This window comes from Myotis lucifugus, unplaced genomic scaffold (assembly GCF_000147115.1).
Source record: "Myotis lucifugus unplaced genomic scaffold, Myoluc2.0 scaffold_366, whole genome shotgun sequence".
NCBI classification, from domain to species: Eukaryota; Metazoa; Chordata; class Mammalia; order Chiroptera; family Vespertilionidae; genus Myotis; species Myotis lucifugus.
The window spans coordinates 874,572-890,275 of record NW_005871414.1 but is presented as its reverse complement, the minus strand read 5'-3'; the positions used below and the strand labels follow the sequence as shown (position 1 = coordinate 890,275).

At 49.3% G+C, this 15,704-nt stretch overlaps 1 protein-coding gene across 1 annotated transcript in view; it reads right to left on the bottom strand.

Moving 5' to 3' along the window:
• Positions 1-635: 635 nt before the first annotated feature.
• The window catches only part of DNASE1L3 (deoxyribonuclease 1 like 3), a 41,778-nt gene continuing 26,709 nt past the window's right edge, over positions 636-15,704 (bottom strand). The window contains exons 3-9 of the mRNA XM_006101498.3: positions 15,329-15,417; positions 11,713-11,799; positions 11,008-11,120; positions 8,254-8,369; positions 5,235-5,392; positions 2,226-2,322; positions 636-1,923 (exon numbers count right to left, since the gene is read on the bottom strand). Of these exons, the coding sequence (XP_006101560.1) occupies positions 1,807-1,923; positions 2,226-2,322; positions 5,235-5,392; positions 8,254-8,369; positions 11,008-11,120; positions 11,713-11,799; positions 15,329-15,417 (777 nt within the window). The 3' untranslated portion in view covers positions 636-1,806. The remainder of the gene's footprint in view (positions 1,924-2,225; positions 2,323-5,234; positions 5,393-8,253; positions 8,370-11,007; positions 11,121-11,712; positions 11,800-15,328; positions 15,418-15,704) is intronic.

The following is a 15,704-nucleotide window of genomic DNA, read 5'->3' as shown; positions in this document are numbered from 1 at the left end:
GTGAGAAGCCCCACTCTGTGCCTCCCCCCACCCCCCCGCCCCCGTGCCCAGCAGTTTGCCTGAACTGAGAGCTGGCAGATGCCATGGCTCCTGTAATCTGCACTGTGCAGGGACAGAGGGACAGAGGGACAGAGGGACGGAGGGACGGAGGGATGGCTCATCACCGAGGAGGCCGCAGGGTTGGGGGGCCAGGTCAGGGCCTCGGGCACCCTCTCTTAGGGTCTGGTCCTCTTCCCCTGCCCCCTCCCCCCACACCCACCAGCACAGGACTCCCGTCCCAGCCACGACACTGGCCCGTGGGCACAAGGACGCTCTCTCCTGCGAAATAAGTTCATTTGTGAAGTGCCGGCTTGACCGTTTGGACCTCGGAAACTGGACGTTTTCTGGGGCGGCCCTTCTCAGAAGAGGGGGCGACAGAAGCCTGACAACCTCACCACATCCCCTGCCCACGCCAGCGAGACCTCTGAGGTTAGTTGGATGTTTGGAGAAATGGTTTTCCCCGCTTAAGCAGGGCCTTTTGATTTCATTCTCTCGGTTGTTACCAAATTTCGAAAATCAAGCTTGTGGTCAGTTTCTTATATAAGAAGCCACATGGTCCCTGATATTTTAAGGGAAATGAGCAGAGTGGGACCATGTCGATAGCGTGCTTTCCTCTGTATTTTCCAAGGTTACATTTGTGCTCGTTTATGTACAGACTCTGGCAGAATGCATAGCTGGGAAGAGGGGTTGCTTCTGAGACAGGAAGCGGGGGATGGAGGGATGGGGGCGGCATCCTTTGTCGCTGCTTTTCCTCTGGTGCTGCTCCTGTCGTTAGTCATGTTCACAAACTGCTTGAACAAGGAGACAATGTAAGGAAAAACAGCAAAAGCGGTCACCGTACAGGACGCAGGTAGCGTGTGCCCCGCTGCTGGGCCCCCCTGCAGCTCTTTGGTTGCAGAAATATGATAAAATCCTCGAGTCTCTGCCAGCCACCTGGGCCTTTGATCCACTGGGTCCCCCAAGAAGCCCCAATAGTGGCCTTGGTGACAAGTGCAATGTGGGGAACGTTACAAGAGGGAGGCAGCAGACATGGGCCGGGCACCTCGCCCCGGCTCTGGGATGGGACAGGGCACATGGGCACAGGGAAGAGGCGGCCCTGCTGGGCGCCAAGTGCCAGGTGGGACGGAGGGGAGTCTGACACGGCACAGCCGATACAGAGGCCTTCGCGGTGTCCAAAACCTCTGGCTCTCTCCAAATGGTGGTGAGAACGAGGTGGCCTGTGGTCAGAATGAAAGTTCAAAGGAGGACACTGGTGGTCCCTGGGCTGGCTGAGTTGGAGGACAGTTCAGAGGCAGGAAGGCCAGGTGGGAGAAGCCTTCATCCCCGATCCCTGTGAGATGTGATGGTGGCCAGATTCCCCAGTGAATTGCCCGAGTCATGGGGTGCAGGTGGGGCCTTGGCATTTCTGGTCATTTCTGGTGGAACAGGGTCCCTCGTGAGACTGAAAACGGATGTTCTTCCTCCTGCAGCAGCCTCTCCAGGGCCAGCCTGGGCAGTGGCCATGCGGGGGCAGGGCTCTCGCTCAGGGCGTGAAAACCCTCCTTTTGGCTGCAAAAGCCCCGTTTCCTCTTGGGCAGTTCCGGGGAGGTACCAGCCACGGGGGATAATGGAAGAGTCTCCTCCCAATTCGGGTTAAGTCGGATTAAATCCAAGTTGAAAAATGAGGGCAGCGGGCCAGTCTTGTTTCTTGGCTGCAGGGGGCAGTTCATGCTGTTAGAGCTGTTTGTTTAGAGGCAAGAAATGGTTAAGAAAATGGTGCCCTTGGATCTAGGTGCGGCGGGCCCTGGTTCTCTTCTTTGAAGAGGAAGATCTTTTCCTGTTGGTGGAGACCTTTGAAGATTGTAGTTTGAATTCAACTGGAAAGTGGTCACTGACCTCCAGGGCCTGTAAGGATGAAAGGGAGAGACATCTGAGAATGAGGAGGCACTCTTACGTTTGTGATGAGCAAATTCAGGCTCCAGGAGAGAAGGTGGAATGCCCACAGTCACCCAACAGCACAAACCCTGATGAGCATCGTCCCTGGACCAGATCAATTAGAAGCCTAGGCAGGTCCTCAAATCACAGAACCATAGGCATTGAGACTCAAGGTCCAATGGCCCAATGTTAGGTCTCTAGTTTGGCCTCAATGATGACACCAACCCATCTGCCCAGGACAGTGGCTTAGAAAGACAAGGTGGCAGCCATACCTCCTCTTCAGTTAACCCGTACGCTTTCTGGAAGTCAAAGATGCTGCTTGACTTGGGCACAACGGAGTTGACGATCGCTTGTCCTCTCAGCACGATCCTACAGAAGAGGAGGGAAGACAGTCATGTTAATCCACCGCTGATTTCTGAGATCAAACCAAGGTCCATGTTTGACATCTGAAGTTGACTGAGCAGCCTGGACCTGTCATGCGGTGCTCAAAGTCCACCCCTGGTTTTAGCCTGTGACCCTCAGGACAGTGGGAAATAGGATTAGCTCCTCTGTGGCCCTGTGGGCACCAGGACAGTCTCTCCCTGTGTGGACAGGTAGCCCTGGTGATGAGAGAGAAGACTTTATATGATACATGGACACTACATAGCAGTATCGTGCATTCTAAGATATCATTTCCTTTGCAATTATTTTTCACTTTTCCTGATTTGATTATGGAGAAAGGTGCTGGCTTGTCTTTAATACTCCCTAAGCTTCCACTTTGACCAAGAGAGAGCAGGCTGCAAGCAGTAAAGAGGCAAGAGAATTAAGCAGAATTTGCGTTGTTCAGTTTTCACTGGAATTATTTGTACAGTTATTTTCGACTTAGGGCAAATGACGCCGGTTTCTTACCTTGGTATTATAACATTTCTTTAAAATTAATTTATTTCAGTAAGAAACAAATGTATTTAAAGACAAATATGGAGAAAAACCAATGGGTACATGATAGTTAACTGAGTTTGGGAAACATGAACTCTAATGGATACCAGGTGGGGTGATGCACTTGGGGTCTGCGTGGCCCTGACAGGCCGACTAAAGACTGACAAGATGAGTCCAACTGCTGGTTCATGACCATCCCGAGCTTTCCCTGACTCCAAAGGGCTGACTGGTTCCCTGTGTTGGCTAACGCCATCACCTGGTTAACTTTGAACTCTATCCACAAGTAAACTCTTCACATGCAGGTGGAGATTTCTGAAAGCCATCCTTTCCAACCCAGGGAGTAAAACGGGACATAGTTAAGGCTCCCCCATTTCTGACTTCTACTCGTAGGTATGTGCACAGGTGGGCCGGCTGATCCTGTTAAGCTCTTCCGAGGCCAGCCCAGCGCCTGGGAGGTGTTCAAGAGATATCTGAACACAGAACAAAGACTCGCATTGAGTCAAAACAAAAATATTTATATGCCTTTTACAAAACCACCAAAGATACATGCTGTTAAGGAAAACATAGACTTGACGTGGGGTGGTGAACATACAATACAGTATACAGATGGTGCACTAAAACCTCTATGCTTTTATTAACCAGTGTCACCCCAATAAATGTAATAAAAAGGGGGAAAATCACACGTCATCCTGCCATCCTTTGGCATGCATGTGTGTTACACCGGGGTCCCAGGGAACACCGTTTTTCACCTGTTCCCCACCGCAGCTAATCTGCTGTGAACGTCTTTCCCTGTGATTCACTGTTCTTCTGCTTCGACATTTTCCATCACCTCCCTCTCATTTGCTGGGGAGAAGAATGGGGCCACAGAAGGGACTTGATGTTCCCAAGGCCACACGACTGGCACGTCCCTTGCTGGCAGCCCCTCAAAATGGAGGGAGGGGAAGAGAGCTCAGTCTCCCGGGGCCTCCCACCTTGACTCTGCTCCCCCAGTGCGAGGGCTGCTTCCACCTCCCAGGGCTGGAGTGACGACTTCTGCACTAGACACACCAGCCCTGAGAGCTCCGAGAGGAACAAAGGCGGTCATGGGGTGAAAACGAAAGCCAGACCTCAGAACGAGAGAAGTGAGAGCAAGTGTGGACTCGCAGGTGGCCATCGCATGCTTTCTCCGTAACAGGCTGAGCCCTGGGAACGGAAGCCAGCGTGGGACCAGGGCTCCTAGGGGATTCCCTGCCTGCGGTCTCTGCTGTGGGAGGCCAGGTCACGAGCATTCACAGGCTTCAGGCATTCTCACCGCCTCCCTCCCGCCTTAAGGAGCAAAGGTGAAAGCTGATGGAACATCCCCAGAGAGATTTTACACATACAAGGGCACGCAGTTATTTAAATGTATGCATTTTCATTTTGGAAGGTGCAGCGAAAGCTTTAGAAGTGTAAACACTTCCTTGCTCTAACTTCTCTCATGTTTTAGGGTTTTACCTTAAGGCAGTCATAAATATATGCATAAAGTACATATAGAATCAGAAATGTTTAAATAACTGACCCTGAATAATATGATAACCTAATGCCCAATCCTAATGCCTAATGATAAGAGGTTGGATGAGTAAACTTCGACATGTCTTTGTGATGGAATAATTAACAGCAACGAAGGTATTGAGTGCTTATATGGCAGGCTTTGTGTTATCAGATTTACATCTGTTACTGCATTTCATTCTCGTCCTGTGTCCATGAATGAGGTAGTACTATAATCTCCATTTTATAGGTGAGAAAACAAAGACACATATCTCTTAGTCACAGACATATTAAGTGGCAGAGTGAGGGTTTGAACCCAGGCCTATCTGACACCGAAGCCCATGGTGGCTACTGCTGAACTACGGTGCCCAGTTCATGCAGTTTGTAGGCTGTGCAAAGCTCTAGGTCAGCGGTTCTCAACCTGTGGGTCGCCAACCTGTGGGTCGCGACCCCTTTGGGGGTCGAACGACCCTTTCACAGGGGTTGCCTAAGACCATCGGAAAACACATATATAATTACATATTGTTTTTGTGATTAATCACTATGCTTTAATTATGTTCAATTTGTAACAATGAAAATACATCCTGCATATCAGATATTTACATGACGATTCATAACAGTAGCAAAATTACAGTTATGAAGTAGCAACGAAAATAATTTTATGGTTGGGGGTCACCACAACATGAGGAACTGTATTAAAGGGTCTCGGCATTCGGAAGGTCGAGAACCACTGCTCTAGGTGGAGAGGCCTGAAATGTGACTCTGCTCTCCAAGCCAAATGCCTCATCTGACCAGAGGGGGGCGCCTTTTCTAATGCATATAAGCCCTGCCTGGGTATTGGGTCCGCAGCTGTCTCCCACCTGTCATATGCACAGTTGGTGCTCGTCTTGACAGTAGTGTCCTCTTGGTCCCCGATCAGCCAAACGAACTTGCTGTCGGTCCTCAGGCGGATGCTGCTCCAGGCCTTCTTGGGGACATAGTTGCAGTCGGCATTGAAGTCGCCCATGAAAATGAAATTCTGAAAGACATGATTTGGAGCATCAGTCGCCGGATCAGCTTTGTGGCCAAGCTCTGTCACTCGGCACTGCCAGCAATGACTCCGTCCTCCGTGCTCAGCAAATGACGGGGTGAATTGTGTCCCTCCCAAATTCGTGTTTTGAAGTCCTAAGCCCAGTATCTTAGAATGGGACATTATTTGGAGAGAGGACCTTTAGAGAGGTAATTAAGTTAAAATGAGACTATATGGGTGGACCCTAATCCAGTATGACTGGTGAGAAGATTAGAAAGGGAGAGGCCTCCGGAGGAACCAGCCTGCTGACACCTTGATCTTGATCATCTAGCCTCCAGACTGTGAGGAAATAAATTTGTGTTGTTCAAGCCACCCAGTCTTTGGTACGTTGCTATGGCAGCCCTGGCAAACTAAAATAGGGTCTTTCTTAATTTCTTTTTGCTTTTTACAAGAAGAGGCCACAGTTTAAAACTGAGTCACAGAGGGGACTGTAAGCCCAGAGGGAGGAGGGAGCAAGCAACTTCCAGAGTCAAAGGGGAGAGGTGTGGAAAGGGCACCCCCTCTTCCCCCCCAGGAGCCCCAGACACCATCATGTGAGAAAGCCCAATCTACATGGAGAGACCCACAGGGAGAGGGATGAGGTCTCCAGGCAGCACCAATCTGCTAGCCATGCAAGTGAGCCAGCGTGGAGTGAATCGTCCAGCCCCAAACCAGCCTTCAGAGACTGAAATCCCAGCTGACGTCTGACGGTGCCCCCCCAGAGAAAGCAGGAGCCAGAACCACTAAGCCAGGCTGCTCCTGGTTCCCTGATCCCCATGGGATCATAACTAATGAATTGTCATTAAAAAAATAAATTAATGAAACTGAGTCACAGTTTTGATGAGTATTTGACAGGCAGGTGTGTACAAGGGAGGGTGTTCTTAACAGGGAGGGGGTGTTTGCTGTAGCTGCTCCCTCCTGTTCTGAGTCACCATGTCTCTATAATTCATGCAGGGTTAGGTGGGGATGAAAGAAGGCTGCTAATTGATTCCCTCGAATCTTTTTTCTCTGGCTCAAACATATGAATGAAGCAATGCCTTTTGTTTCCAAGCAGGAAAAACGAACTTGGGTGGTGTATTTGACAGCTTGGGCATGGCTCTCTCCCTCCTATTGTCCTGAAGTTGGAAACTTATTCCTGTGGAAATGTTGTCTATGGGGGAAGTGGGAAGAACCTTAGGTCACCAACAGAAACATTCTATCTTGGAAGTGTTTTTCCGTGGAGGGCTCTTGGGACAGGATTTTGATTTTCCCCAATCCTGAGGAAGTGCCAGATTTCCTTGTTTGTGCTATTGTGTGGGGCTGTTGCTGACTTTAGAGTTTTATTCAAAAACATCTTATTTTGACCTCTGATCATGGTTTTCCCTGTGACTGATGGGCACAGTTGAGGACAGGATGTCATCCTTAACCCTAGTGACTACCAGCTTCTATTAATAAAGGCACGATTCACCGAGCATTCTCTGTGCGCCAAATCCAGCATTAAGTGTTTTCCTGAAGTTTCATTTCAATCTCACAAACACTCGGAGGTAGAAGGGCCTTTAGCCCCTGTGGAAACAGGATAGAAGGCCTGCTCTACACCACTCAACTGGGAGGTTCAAGGGGTGAAACCAAGAACTGAACCCCAATCTGCCTCACTGAAGGTTTTTTCAGCACGAATTTCTCCTCTTCATTTTTGTGCCACTGATACCTCCCTAATACCCAACACTTAACAGATGCTCAATACATTCTTGTTGAATGAGTGAGTCTTTCTCTTGACCTGCTCTTTACAAAGAAGCAATGAAAGACACCCCCTGTGTTCTCCATGCCCAGCTCTGGGCCACACTTGACTCATTTGCACTTTCAGCAGTGGAACTGAGAAGGAGGACAGGACCAATGGGGTCACATCCCGAAAGGAGGGAAGAAGAGTTCGGAAGAGCCCTCTCGAGCACTTCCATATTTGCCAAGCTCTTCCGCAGACCTCCCAGCCACAGGTGGTGGCCTCCCGGTTTCCCATGTGAGGAAATAATTGAGGGCAACGTGTTGTCCTGCTATGAGAGTAGCAACCCTCCTCCCCTCAGCCCCTGAGGTCAGGGTGGAGCTGACACAGAGTTAGCCGGTCAGAGCCTCTCAACCCCCTGGTCACAGTGATGGGTTCAGGGCTGGACATGTGACCCAATCAGAGCCAATAAGACTCACTCGCAGGGTATTTGCTGCATGGTGGGAGAGGAAATTTGTCATTTGGTCTAGAAGCTGCTGGTGGCCATCTTGCCGTCCCAGAGGGGAGCCAGCCTAAGCCTGGAGGGCCCCCCCCCCACCAGAGGAATGGGGGGCCAAGGGTGGACAGAAACAAGCCAAGCCCTGGTTATCCTGCGGAGCCCTGGACCAGCGGTGCCTGAGCCACTCCTGGACATTTTAGTTACAAGAACCAATAAATGGCTTCTGCCAGTTTGAGATCCTGTCACTTGCACCAGAAAGACTGCCGACCTCTGTGTGTCACTGTTCTCACCTGCAAAGTGAGGATGATAAAGGTTGCGACCTCGTGGGGTCACTGGGAGGATGCAGTACACCGGTCCATGTCCAGCCGCAGCACAGGGCCCGGCACCGGCTAGTCCCTCAGTGAATGTTCGCAGCCATGTGAGTGGAGCAGGTGTGAGCACCCCAGACCCACCCAGTGGCACCGGGCAGATTTCGCAAGAAGGAGATTTAGGGCTGAGGAAAGGCCCACAGTGAGGCTTCGACGGGGTGGTCTGCACAGGCTCTGAGCCCCTCACCCGCCCGGGGAGTCACTCCTCCCTCTCGGGGACCAGATTCCGCCCCTGCCAGCGGGGAAGCCAACAAACACGGAGGGTCGTCACCTCTGCCTTCTTCCAACGGCGCTTCACGTACTCGTAGACATCCACCAGCTCATCGATCTCCTTCACGGACGCCTCGGGCGTGGTGTGCAGCGGGACAATCACGAAGTCCTTGACAGCTGGGGGGCAGGAAGGAGCAGAGGTCACGCGGTTGCCCTTCCAGTTCCAGGGCTGAGGGAAACGGCTGTCCTCCCGGAAGGCGCGCTCCCTGCCCCTGGGCCCCCACTTCCTGGGGGTCCCGCCCGCGGCTGAAGGTGCATGATCTTAGGATCACGAGGCGGCTGTTTTCTGTACATGAGAGCTCTCTTCTCCCACTCGCCCTTCGCGGCTGAGAGAAAGCTGGGAGACCGTGTTCTTTGCTGGCACTGTGGGTGTTTCTACTTTCTCATTTTTTTAAAAACTGTATCTTCTTTTTTTTTTTAAATAATAGGCTGGCTTTTGTACTAAGAAGTTTTTTTCTAATGAAAAAAAAACCAAAGCGCGTCAGTTTATACACCCTTTGCAATCAGGAAAAAAAAAGCCCAAAAATGTTATTTAAAAAATAAAGCGTATGTTTGTGAAGTGTCTAAAAACCGGGCCCAACGGAGAGGCCCGAGGGAGGGCATGTGGGCGGCCTCGGAACCACGCCATGCCCACTTGCCGGTAGCAGCTGCTGTGCTCTGAACGCCTAGTCCTCCGGCTCCCCTCATCCGTGCCTGGGTCCCCACTCCTACTTGGGAGCTGGGTGCTGTTGGTGGTCACACAGTGGGGAGCCAGGACCTGGCAGCCTGTCTCCAGGACACGGATCCAGCAGCCTCATCTCCCACTCTCCTCCTCACACCTCCACTGCACCCCCATCCTCTTGGTGGTCCCCCCTGCGCACCCCAAGCCCTTTCCCACCTCTGAACATGTGTGCTCACTCTGCCCTCCCTCTGCCATCTGCCAGTCCTCTCTGACTGATTTCTTCAGGTCACAGCCTAATGTCACTCCCAGGGCCTTCCCTGGTCCCACCCCCCTCGAAGGTGGGCCCCTCACCCTGCTAGGCAATACGTCTGGCTCACTTCCTTCATGCTCTGAACTTACTTGCTTTACTTCTATGTTTGGCCACTGGAACCAGGGCTGTGAGGGCAGGCTTATCTGTCCCGCTCGCCCTCTTGGCTCCAGTATCTAGCATCGTGCCTGGCACGTGGGAGGTGCTCAGAATGTTTGTTGATGGACTGACTGGCTGAATGAATGAATTAGAAGATATATGAATAGCTAACTCCTTCATCTTTCATCCCAGATAGAGAGGACATAAGGAGCTTCTCTCGAACAAGAGAGAAAACTAAACAGGACATGGCTGAGGTACCTTCCCAAGGAGAGAGAAAGGGGTAGAGAAGAGTGGAAGTTGGAAGCTCAATACAGGCAGGTTTGTTAGCAATTCACAAAGGACTCACTAGGAGAAAATGTAGTCAGCAAGGGGGCGAGGTGTGCTCTGAACACCGCTCCGTTCAGCTAAATGTGAATCATGAGCGTGACAAAGGACTATTGCACGTGCTCTCTAAGGACACTTCTTGCCCTCAATAGCCCCACATCCTCTTTTTCCCTCCTGGGGATTCCCTCCCCATTCTCCTATGTTGGTCAGCACTCTGACTCTGAGGTCATTGACCAGGGCAGAACTAGTGCAGGGTGTTTATATTTGTAGTTATAGGTATACTCACCTATAGCTCTGGATATATTTGCTTGGTCATTATCTGTCTCCTCTACTAAAATATAACTTCACGAGAGCAGGGACCTTGTCTATCTTGTCTGGCACCTGGGAGAGTGCCTGGCACATAGTAGGTACTGAAAATATAGTTGCTTCTATACAGCTCCAAATGGCAAACCAAACTTATTCTTGACTTCCCTTGAGTGTCACATAGTGGGTAAGAGCATGAGCTCCTGAGATGGTGGCTTGGGTCGCAACCCTGGCTCCTCTACTTCAATAGGTGCTGGGTGAACTTGGCTCAGTGACTCCATCTTTTTGAAGTGGAGACAATCCTAGTTCGTTTCAAGGAGTCTAGGAGCCTGGCACTAATCAGTGATCAACAATGGTTAGTCGCTAATACAAGTACTATTGTTGTTCAAGTTCCGGCTGCAATCGTTTGGATTTCTGCGGAGGAGACTTCTATGTAGTTACTAGAGGGAGAACCTAGGTTGAGGAGTTCAACTTTGCTGGCCATCACTGGGATTTTTTTTAAACGAAGAAATGGTTGTACTTGGTTGGGACTGTGGAATTAAGGTAAATAATTCCTATCAGCCTAAATGCTCCAAAGGCAGTGGAGTTATCATTGATTCCAGAAGGTGGGCTCCAGGCTGGGGAGTTCTTGAATCATGGCATTCTGAGAAGCCAGCCTGGTACCATCAAACTATACTGCATCTTCTACAGTCATTAGAAGTTCATATATATATTAATTTCAGAGAGGAAGGGAGAGGGAGAGAGAGATATAAACATCAATGATGACAGAGAATCATTGATCGGTGGCCTCCTGCATGCCCCTTACTGGGGATTGAAACAATAACCCCAGCATGTGCCCTTGACCGGAATCGAAACCGGGACCCTTCAGTTTGTAGGCTGATGCTCTATCCACTGCGCCAAACCAGCTAGGGCCAGGTATTAGAAGTTCTTAATGGCCTTCTCCATCGAGCCTAAAGCCTCCCCAAAGATGCTGCATGAACTCCAGGGTCACAGCTCACACTTAGGGCTGTTGCCTACTTGCTCTGGGGAGATCATGGGCAAGAGAGGTGTGTGGGTCTCACCGGTTTGGGGTGACTGGAACCAGACCACAAAGGGCTCCCTGGAAAAGACATCTGTGTCTCCATCCTGAAGGTCATGGTAGAGGTAGTTTTCCTTCACAGTCACCAGCTTTTCCCTAGAGGAGAAAAAGGAAGTCCACCCAGCTGAGTCAGCTGTCTTCTTACTTCTTTCAAGAAGCAATTATGTAGGTTCCCACGGCTTCATTAGCCTCCCAAGTGGGTTCGAGAGCTGGAAAGGATCTTCAGAACAAGGCTCAGTCAACTCTTCTCAATGGCCAGGGTCCTTTGGGAGCCAAAGAGCTGAGCAATACTAAGTATCTGGGGCACCCACAGTTAATGTTCAGACTTAGAACAAATTACTAGTAGGAAGGTGAGAATATGAAGTTCTGGAGTCAGCTGTGCTGGGCAACTCAGGTTTCCATCCCTAGACCAGGACTTGACTACGAAGAAGAAAGAAATCCTGAACCCCTTGACCAGGCAGCCACTGGGTTGACCAACAAATTAGGTGTTAGGAAGCTGCTCGTGTTTTCTAGTTTGAAGAGTTAATACTTTGCACCAGTCCCAATTTCGACGGCAATTACTTTTATTGATATTGAGAACTGGTTAGAGATCAAAGTTTCATTTTGAAGAAAAGGTATGCATTTTGATTAAATTCATAGCCATCATTTATACATGAACCATGTTCCAGGAAGCATAGATGATACTTACTTGTAGATAAAGGCATACTGTTCTTTATATGTCTTTCTTCCGAGCCGAGAGCTAATCACACAGTTGTATGTTGTGGCTCTTGAATTTCTAGAAAACAAAGATTTTACATTGAATCTTAAAAGAAAAACATTTCCCTGTTGCAGAGATTCCCCTCTCTCCAATCTGCCTCCATATCTCCAATGGCACCATGGAGAGTCTAATAAGAAGGGCCACCACTGGATGGAAATGTAACATCTGCCAGGATCTTTATTTCTTGTCCTTATAGGTAGATACTACTGTTACCCCATTTTTATCGTTTGTAAGCACAAAGCTGGGATTTGAACCCAGATCCTACTCACTCCCGAATCCATATGTTTTGGCCTGTACCTGTAAGAGACCATTGAGACCATAGAAGCTTCAGGCCAGAATCAGCCCAAACCCCACTCTGGGCCATGGCTGGGGCTGCAGCTCATACTCCCTGTTGGAGCAACCTTTTCTGGTCACCTACCCAGGCACCACCCCTGAGAATTTATCATATGCAGGATTCTTAGTCACATTTTCGTTGGACATTCTTTCCTGCTCTGAAAACCCCCAGGCATTAATAAGCCCAGAACTATAATTTCAAACCAGCTGTTGTTTATTTTCTGGGAACTGGGGATACAGCCATGAAATCCCATTGACCCTCACCCTCACCTTCCTGGAGAAACCCGACTCTCAGTGTGTTTGCCAAACCTGCTGACCACTCCACCCTGGCAGAGCCTGACCCGGTGTTACTCCCTCTGGCCGCAGAGAAATCTAGGGCATGTCTGACCCCAGGCATGGTCTCAGGTTCAGTTGGAAGAAAGCAGAAGGGACCTTTACGGGCCCAGTTAGACCCTACAGAAACTCCTGGGGCTTTAGCTGCATGTTCTAAGGCAGATTGGCCTCTGGGTCCCCAGGAGTGTGGACAATGGATTCCTCTGGGCTTCGAGTCTGGGAAGTTGGCCCTCATCTGATTCTGAACTGCTACGTCCTGGGTTGGCAAAGTGTTAGAAGTGACTCAGCCGTGAACTGCCTGAGGTCCCTCCTGGCTTCCAGGGGAAGGGAGCAAACAGGCCTGGCTCTGCCTGGGGTCCATAGGACAGTCTAGGGAGGTTGGGGGAACTGAGATAACTGGAGGCAGGAAGACTCTCCAGGCCGACGGGGGGAGATGCATGAAGACCCCTCCTCTCGGTCCCCCATACTTCTGAAAACTGACTGGAGCCGCTCCAAAGACAACTGAGGGGGCTCAGAATAGAGCGCTGGATTTGGAGTCAGACCTGACCCAGGTTCAAAAGTAGGCTCAGCCATTTGACGACTGGGTGACATTGGGCCGGTCACTCTTCCCTGTGCCTCAGCTCCCTACCTCTAAGAGGAACAGTCATAGTATCTACCCCACGGGGTTGTAAATGAATTAACAGGATGCCTGGCCCATAGCCAGGGTGTTGATGGTAGCTGTTACATGGGGCCCCCTGGACCATCATCTGCCATTATAATTCTCTTCCATTTACTTGTAACAGACACTGCTACATGCCAGGCACATGCATGACTTAATTACATGCATGATTTATCTTCCACATCCCAGGAAGATTGCTTCTATTGTTAGCCCCAATGAAGAGACAGGGAAAAGGAGGTTGGTCACTTGCTTGAGGTCATGGCAGAACCAGGATCCAAACCCAAGTGTCTGAGCTGAGCATAGGTACCTACACCCTGTGCTGCACGCCCTCTTCCTCTGTCAAAGGTCAGATCCAGAGACAGAACACCTACCGAGGACAAAAAGGAGAAGCTCAACTCCTACTCTGTGTTTTCAGATGAGAAACCGAGGCCCCGGGGCGGGGGGGGGGGGGGCGCCCAGGGGCCGTCTGTGTGAAGGAGAATGGCCACAGCTGTTCCGCCTGGACTGACCATTCACTTCTAAACAACCATGTGAGTTTTCCTAATTACAAAAGTATAATAATGGCCAGATGTTCTGCTGCTCTAGCTGTATGGTGGCTACAAGGCTGTGTGTTTTCATTTTATCTGTGCTTTTAAGTATGTTTAAAGTATTTCCTAAGCAAAAAGGAATGGGAGTGTAATATTCTCACTGTAGAAAATTTTGGAAAATAGAGAAAAAATGTAGAAGAAAACCCATTTAAATTCCTTACAAATTTGTACTCTAAGATAGCCACTGTCAACATTTTGGTTCACTGCTTTTGAATCTCTTATACATTTTTTGTTCTGTTTTATTTATTTATTTATTTTTTACATCTTGAACTACTTGGCACATATTGTATACTTGAGTTTGTTTAATTTTATCATGTATCTACAAAGAAACATTATATTAGAAGTTTTTAATCAGGGTGCATCAGAACCATCTGGGAAGCTTATTGAAATAAAAATGCCCCTCTCACAGAAATTCTCATTTCATAGACCCGAGGCTCTTGAATATGCACTTTTAATTCACTTTGCAGTGATTTTCAGGTGGGTGGGTCTGCTGATTATTCTTTGAGAAAGAATAAAAATTATAAATTATAAATATAACCCAATGTCATGTAAAACTATTTGAGGACATTATTTTTGTAATTTTTAGCTTGTAAATCGATTCAGGCTTTTTGTAAAATATTCAAATTATATAGAACTATCCTATATAATAAAAGGCTAATTGCAAATCGACTGAACGGGAACGACCGGTTGCTATGACGTGCACTGACCACCAGGGGGCAGATGCTCAATGCAGGAGCTGCCCCCTGGTGGTCAGTGCGCTCCCACAGGGGGAGTGCCGCTCAGCCAGAAGCCCGGCTGATGGCTGGCAAGTGCAGCAGTGGTGGCAGGAGCCTGTCCCATCTCCGCAGCAGCGCTAAGGATGTCCACCTGCTGGCTTAGGCCCGCTTTCCACAGGGAGCGGGCCTAAGCCATCAGTCAGACACCCTCCCAGGGCTCCCAGACTGTGAGAGGGCACAGGTTGGGCTGAGGGATCCCCCGAGTGCACGAATGTCGTGCACTGGGCCTCTAGTATGAAATAAAAAGCAAATGTTCCCCATTCCTTCACTGGCCTCCTAAACAATGATCCTCCAATCACAGCCCCTCAGTCCCCCAAAGTAACCACTATTAACAGTTTGGAGCATATCCTTCCAGTCTTTCTTCTATGCCCATGCAAACTCAAACATACTCTTATTCCTCTATAATGTGATGTGATTAATAAACTGGGTTGCTCTACCTACAATTCTGAACTTGTTCTGTTCAATTGCAGCCATCTTTCCATGCTGGCCTGTTTAGGTCTAACCTGTTCTGCAATAAACATGATTTATAATGGCTGCATAACATCCAGTCTGTGGTCATTTCATATTTCCTACTGGCACCTGATCTTTCTTGAGAACAGCACTTCTCAGCTCAGCCTCTTGTCTGTTTCTTTCATTTCTCTGTCTCTGTTCTGGCTCCCCATCTGTTTCCCTTATTTTGTTTTATCATATTAAAGCTAGCTGGTTGAAGGTTCTTAGACCCGTGGCTAACAGAGTTGGAAGCCACATGAACTGGTGGTCGGAGTGAGTGCTTGCTCTCACGCTAAGTCAGTTCCCTGGGGCTTTACAGGTGCCTTTGCACTTGACCTTGAACCCACAGAGGGTCTGGGCCCCATCTTTACCCATTCAGCCTCTCCATCAGCGTGGGACAGATCTGGTTGGCGCTGTCCTTGATTTCCATCAGGAGTATGATGTCACAGCGTTTGATGATCTGCAGAGAGAGAATCCCCAAGGGGTTGAGAGCACTTACTACAAACAATAAAAAACCTTTTGGGGGGCACTTACTATGTTTTAAGTATCAAATTGGGTGCATCGTTAAATTAATTAAATTCTTGCCTAAAATAAATGAAGGGCTCCCTGAGGGAGGTGCTGTTACCGTGTCCATTTTTAAGACAAGGAGCCTGAGGCTCTGGAAAGGTGAGGAGTGTATCCAGAGTCACCCAGCCAGTGGCCGAGGCAGAATGTGAACCTAGGCAACCCAGATCCACAGCCTGTGAT